The sequence below is a fragment of the Macrobrachium nipponense genome, chromosome 10, assembly GCF_015104395.2.
Source record: "Macrobrachium nipponense isolate FS-2020 chromosome 10, ASM1510439v2, whole genome shotgun sequence".
Lineage (NCBI taxonomy): Eukaryota > Metazoa > Arthropoda > Malacostraca > Decapoda > Palaemonidae > Macrobrachium > Macrobrachium nipponense.
This window is the reverse complement of record NC_087204.1, coordinates 102,812,734-102,819,412: the sequence shown is the minus strand read 5'-3', so window position 1 is coordinate 102,819,412 and position 6,679 is coordinate 102,812,734. Positions and strand designations below refer to the sequence as shown.

Genomic DNA, 6,679 nt, shown 5'->3' with positions numbered 1-6,679 from the left:
GTAGCTAGCCTATACCTTAGGTAGTAGACGTAGGTAGGGTTATGAATGGCTGCTAATCTTTGCCATTTTGTCGTTTATTTATTTTTATTTCTTAAAGTTTATTTAACGAAGATTAATATCCATCCCAATGTTTATCATGTTTCTGCTATTGATTCCTTCACAGACTTGCCTTTTGAATCTAGTGTTATGGTGGGCTGTTTGGCCAACCCAATGCGTAAGATTTCCGTCCATGTTTATTTATATTTTAAAAAATATATATTGATTTGTAAGTTTAGTTTTTCAGGTTATTCATCGAATTTGATACCAGAATTTTTTTTTATTATTGATTCCTAAGTTTCATTTTCTCACGTTTTTCATCACATTTGAAATTGATTTACCAGAAAAAATATATGATGTTCCAGGTCCATTTTTTCACGTTTTTCGTCGAAGTTTAGATTAATTTTTACTGTGAAACCATATTTTTTAAAGTTATCATCGAATTTGAAATGGATTTTCTACAAGAAAATCATAATTTTTTAAAAAGTTATCCTACACCTAGGCTAGACACCATCCCTTGCATCCCTATGCTAGGCTATAGGTAGCCTATACCAGAAAGTTACCAGAATAACGAGTATAGCCTTTAGATATATAGGCTAGGATATTTCATAAATATAGGCCTACAAGCCAGAGGTTTTCATAATAATCCCACCTCAGTTTTCAGCATGCACTGGAAATACAGTATAGTGTACTATACTATTCAAAAGGCTCCCTAGTATGTAGGCCTTTACCTACCTAGCCTACATAGGAAAAAGGCAAATTATCCAGAAATGTTTTGTTTATATTATGGTCTTTCATATAAGGGAATTGTTATTAATTGTTTTGTGATAATTCTACAGGAAAACTACCATGGGTCACCGTGTTAAGTACCACGTCTTGGGGACGAATGTAAAAACATAAGCAAAAGACTAAATTTTTAAAATTATCTCTGTAAATTTCTCATTATCAAACCCATACTGCCTTATATAGTACACCTTCTTCTATATTATTTAGTAAAAAATTCTATTAATAAACAATATAACTCTGCAGGGCTCTTCTATCGAATTACTTTTTTTTTTTTTCTACTGGACATGAGATTGAAATGAAATTCGCCTGTTAAAACTCTTCTTTTCAAGACGTTAATCTCTTATAGCCTTTCAGACGTCGAGTATATGAGAACAAACGTGGAGAACGACGGGGACCAGGCTGGCTCCAACGAGGGCGTTTTAAAACGATGGACACTTCCGAGTGGTTGGAGGAGATTGGGAAGATGCACATTCATAGAAGCTGATATGAATAAGCTTATCATGAATTATCTCGTCATGGGTAAGATGTTTTTGAGAAATAGGGTAGTTATTTGTGTAAAGAGTTCGCTTTGCATTAAAAAAAAGTTTTAATTTCCTTCAAGAGTTCAAGAATTTTGTTTCCATATTTCAGTTCTAGTGTTGATTTGTAGAGTTATCTCTTCTTAGACCTTCCTCCTAAATTATCCTCTGTAGAGTTATATTCTTTTCTAGACCTTCCTCCTAAATTATCCTCAATTTGCATTATTCCATTGTTAAACTTTCATATTGACATTCAGAATAGTTTTATACAAGGAAAAATGGTTCGTTCGACTTAAAATAAAGGTACTTTAATATGGGAAGCGTTATCATTATTCCTATATGAAGAGAGGCCTTTTGTTTAAGGAAGAAAAATAATATTTCAGAGGGATTTAAAGAAGCTGCTGAAAAGTTTTCCATTGAAGCAAATATACCCGCCTCCCATGGACCTGGACCAGCTGGATGAACGCATCCGTATTCGCTCTGCCATCCAAGCCGGCCACTTTCAAGAGGCAATGAGGATGGTAACTGCTCTGCATCCCGAAATTCTTGATGACAACTCTCAGCTTTATTTCCATTTGCAGGTAGGATTTAGCGTTGAGTAAAATGAATGTTCTTACAAGAATGCAAACCATTTCCGTTTGTGTATAGGTACTTTGTGAGAACTGGTAACAGTCATTGTTACAGTGTGGTTATTGGCTGCAGGTTTGAGACTTGCTAGGTACTACCTACTTACATGCTAGGTACCCATCACTTTTAGCTGGGCAATATCAACTGATTCTGTAATATACTCATTTTCTACTGTTTTTGTGTTTTGTGGTAGTTCAGAATGTCAGGGGTACTAGCAAAACAATGTTTAGTTTTGGTTTTGGGCCTACAGTAACCTGTATCTATATAGACATACTACTGTACTAATATGAAACTTACAGGTTTCTGTGTCATATCTTAGGAGAACATTAAAGTTTCTGCCCATCCTGTCCTGTTCTTCCTTTTTAGTCTTTGACCCACTGTAGTGGGAGCTTTTTTCAATATTCTTGCCCTGAAGGTTATCCTTTGGTATTTCTTGTGAGCATTTCCTCAACTTTCTTCCCTTCTCCAGTAACAATATAGGAGAAACTGCCAATGAGAAGTGTAGTTCAATACCTACCTTTATTGATATTCATTGGTTGGGACAGAGCAGTTGCTTCACTGTTGGTCAGCCTCAGTTGATGCACCTCTGTGGTTTTGGGTCTGCACATTCTCATTCACTAACTGTTACTAATACTCCACCATGCATGCCCTCTTAATATTCACATGCTATATACATGCAGCAGCCCACTCTTCATGGAGGAATAACAGAAGATTCTGTTGGAAGGGCTGAAAAACATACTGCTGCCCCTTGACATCTTGCCCGTTTCATTCTTTTATCATTGTCATGCTCTTGCCCAGGTATCCTAGCATCCTTCTACAGAGAATGAGCGCTTACATAAAAACAATACAATAACCATTGCTCTTTTAATCAATTTTCAATTATTTTACAAGTTAATTAGACATTGAATTCTTGTATTACTGGCCAGTAATGTTAGCACAGCTCCATTTCATTTAATGATTATTATTATGAACTTGATAATTATTAGTTAAGGATAATCCATGTTTATTACATGAAACTTTGCAATTATTAGGTAAAAATAGTCCAAGTGATATAAAGTTACATCAAATATGATTAATAATAGTTGATCTCAACAGCATCCAACAAAAGCTAATTGGTGAAATAGGGATAAATGGGCAATTATTGCATATTGGTTTAGGGCAAAGCTGAAGCAGATTTGTTTTGTTTGAAACTTGAGAGTTGTTTTCAAAAACTATTTTGAAACTTAAGAAGGGTTCTGAGGTTAAAGACAATTTTGTGCACTGTAGTCATTTACAAGATTTTAAGTGGATATATTTCCTGTTTTTTTATCATGACAAGGTCAAGTTGCAAAAAAAATGAAATCAAGTAACATCATCATCAGAGTTGAAGAGCATGGAAATATTTTAATAGTTTCAGACATTAGTGTGTTGGTATGTGATTGTAAATACATACCATACATACAATAATTTCCTTTTAGTTGCAGTATATTGTTCTGTTTCACTAAAATTCTCTCTTCCCAACAGCAACAAGTTTTAATTGAGCTGATCAGAGAAGGTCGCGTTGAAGAAGCTGTTGTGTATGCCCAGGACCACTTAGCTGAAAGAGGACAAAGGGATCCAACAATACTGAATGAATTAGAGCGAACCTTGGCTCTCTTGGCATTTGATCAGCCTGACACATCTCCCTTTGGTGATTTGTTACATCCCTCTCACAGACAGAAGGTTTGTGTAGTTTTCTAACATTTATGTTTTGTCTTTCACCATTATTAATTAGAGCCTTTTCACAGCAGATAATTTAGGGAAGATCTGATGTGAAACTTTACTTTTCTAGATGGTTATGGACTTAGGTAAAATGTTCTTGTAGTAACTATTGTATTTAAGAACGTGTTCAAGTTTTACCTTTTATCTGCCTTAGGTTTACCATATTTCATAATTGGTGTCAGTAATTTATGAAACTTCTTTTTGTGTGCAAGGATTCTTTGCTTGGCCTCAGTTTTTGTGTACTATCTATTTTGAACTTGAGAAGGACATGCACCAACAAAAACACTTGTGTTGATGTCAAGTTTGTTAAAGAGGGTTCATAATGGGATTTTGTTAGACCAGGGAATTAGGCAGTTAACAGTAGTTGGTTGGTTAGCACAGTTCTTGAAGAAAATTGGGTATTATTTCAGTTTCAACCCATATGGAAATCTATTATATTGATATTTTTCCCGAAAAAAGCACGTGATAACAAAACACTTCTTCTCAATACATTATTGTCGCTAATGCATACTTACAGAGAAAAAAAAAGATTAAGTTTTTACCTCGAATTTTTCCTAAGTCGGGAGAGGTGTTTCCTCTACGGTAATGTTTACTTTTAATGAGCCCTCTAACTTACTTTCTGAGAGGTGTGACATCGTTATGACGTCATGGGTTTCATAACCAATTACGAATGACTTGAGTCGAAAAAACTAAGTTTCACTAGCATTTCAGCGGAGTAATAAAGTTACCTGTCTAGTGTCCACTGGTATCCTTGTTTGACTGAATACTCGAATAATGAAGCAAAAAACGGCATTTTGTCTTCCTGTACCTATGGCAGAGGTAGTGGCTGGCCCTTCTGGCATTAATTTTGACAGACCTTCGATTTCCTACCGATTGTTTGCAGTGCAATTTGTGGTCGTTGGGTACCTGGCCACTTCCTACTTTAAGTTGCATGTCAGGGAACCTTGCAACGGCTTCACGTTTTCCCTCAAAGCAGCAGCACATTTTTATCAACCAACAGTTTAAGGTAAGCTTCATTAATTTATAGAGTATATTATAATGGTGGTAGTATAACGATGTATACAGCAGTACCATCACTTTGGATTTGGTTTGATGGATGTTAGGTAGTGGGCCTTAAGGGGGGGTTCGCAGGGGGGCGGAGGCCCCCCCCACGCTAGGCCTAGGTAGGGGATACACGGGCCCTTAGGTAAGGTTAGGTGGGTGTATTCGGTTCGGGTAGTGCCCCCGAAAATCACTTTTCTCCTCCTCCCCCCACCCAAAAAACCCCGTTTCCCACTGGGATCCCCCATAATTGAAGTAGTAGTAGGTTTATGCTTAGGTTTTGTGTGTAAGAGTAACTCTGTTTCTTTTTTATTCATTTCCTCATGTTTCTATGCGATGTGCAACACCAATCTGGTCGTTTTTTTGCCGTTTTTCGTCGTTAATACTTGAAAAACGGGGGTGCGGCCTTCTCCTGGACATTTACCTTTTTTGGAAATTTTTTTTTTTTTTTTTAATTTTTTTTTTTTTTTTAACTCCAATTACATAGTAAATCTCTAAATCGGGTGTGTTGCAGTCAAAATAAATGTTAAATCCGTTGGAACTACATTATTTCTGATGCAACAAATATATTTTTATTCCAGTTTTCCATAATGGTTGAAACTGTAATTTTACCGAAAATTGTACTAACATTTTCTATTTTCATTTTGCAGGTTGCTAGCGAGTTGAATGCAGCAATTCTACGAGCTCAAAATCAGGAAGAAACAACTCCCCTTTTAGCAGAATTGCTTAAACTTTTGCTCTGGGCACAGGACGAACTTAATAAGAAGAAAGTACAATACCCGGTTATGACGGATCTCATTAAAGGCCAATTCGATGAACCTAAATGAACATAGCTCAGATTTAGTTGGATGTTTTCGTGCTTAGGTTAACCTTTATGTTTGTTTAGTGCGTATTGTCTCGGTACTCATCAAGATTATGCTTATGCTTGTATGTATGAATGTGGTGGCCAATATTGTTCAGAAGGTTTTGTAGCTGAACAACATTGGAGCGAGAGGACTTCAGGGCACTTTGTGGAGAATTCCTGTTTTGGTTTAGGTTAAGATTTGTATATAGAGATACTCATTTCATTACATGCTCTCAAACCAAACCTTACCAAAATTTTACATCGATAGTGAAAAACACATCGATCATGTAGTGTGATAAATAAATTTATTTTGGAGGAAATAGAATTAAAATATCTTTCCATATAATGGTTCATTAGGTTAAGTAAAAAGATTGAAAGACGTTTATTTTAAGTACAGGAAATCATTCGTTGATATTTCTTATGGCATGTGACCACTATGCCCTGATTATTGTGTGTATGTTTTTGTATTCTTTTCATTGCAGAATTTACATATGAAAGCTTTATGAACTTAAAATAGTTATTTTTACTTATAACCTTTAGATAGAGGTATTACACTTATTTATTGTCAGCTGTGAAGCTCGATCGAAAGCTGAGACCTGTTTAGATGAGAAAGTACGCACATTCAAAAACTTAAGAAAAAATAGGTCATTATTTCAAGTCTGATATATGGCAACTACCAGTAGTTATATTACATTTCTTTAAGAAGTGTCACGATGACAGTCGAGTAGGTAACAATAAATCTCTCTTAAGTTGCAGCTCATTCTCTACAATTTTTGTACTTGTTATAAATGTCATTAGCAGGTGTCACTAGCTTGGAGATAAACCACGCCTCTTTATAAATATGGCGGTACATACTGAGCGGGTGTCGTGACTATACTTCACAGATGTTTAACACATCGATATAAAGATATATTGGTTTATTGGATGAGGTGATCAGGAAGTTGTATACTTCACAGATGTTCAGCACACTGACTCTAAAGATATATTTATTTATTGGATGAGGTGATCAGGAAATTATGGCGGCTTCAACCTTCTAATGCTGGCGCCATTGTTAGACCTACGCTAAGTAATCTTTAACTTGTGTTCA

At 35.7% G+C, this 6,679-nt stretch overlaps 1 protein-coding gene across 1 annotated transcript; it reads left to right on the top strand.

Annotated features, from left to right (window-relative positions):
- The first annotated feature begins 1,170 nt into the window (after positions 1-1,170).
- LOC135224203 (glucose-induced degradation protein 8 homolog) lies at positions 1,171-5,944 on the top strand. The gene is given in 6 exon segments (XM_064263061.1): positions 1,171-1,300; positions 1,302-1,341; positions 1,724-1,776; positions 1,778-1,921; positions 3,471-3,668; positions 5,399-5,944. Coding segments are annotated over 6 exon segments (663 nt in total). The 5' UTR covers positions 1,171-1,249; the 3' UTR covers positions 5,576-5,944.
- The last annotated feature ends 735 nt before the right edge of the window (positions 5,945-6,679 follow it).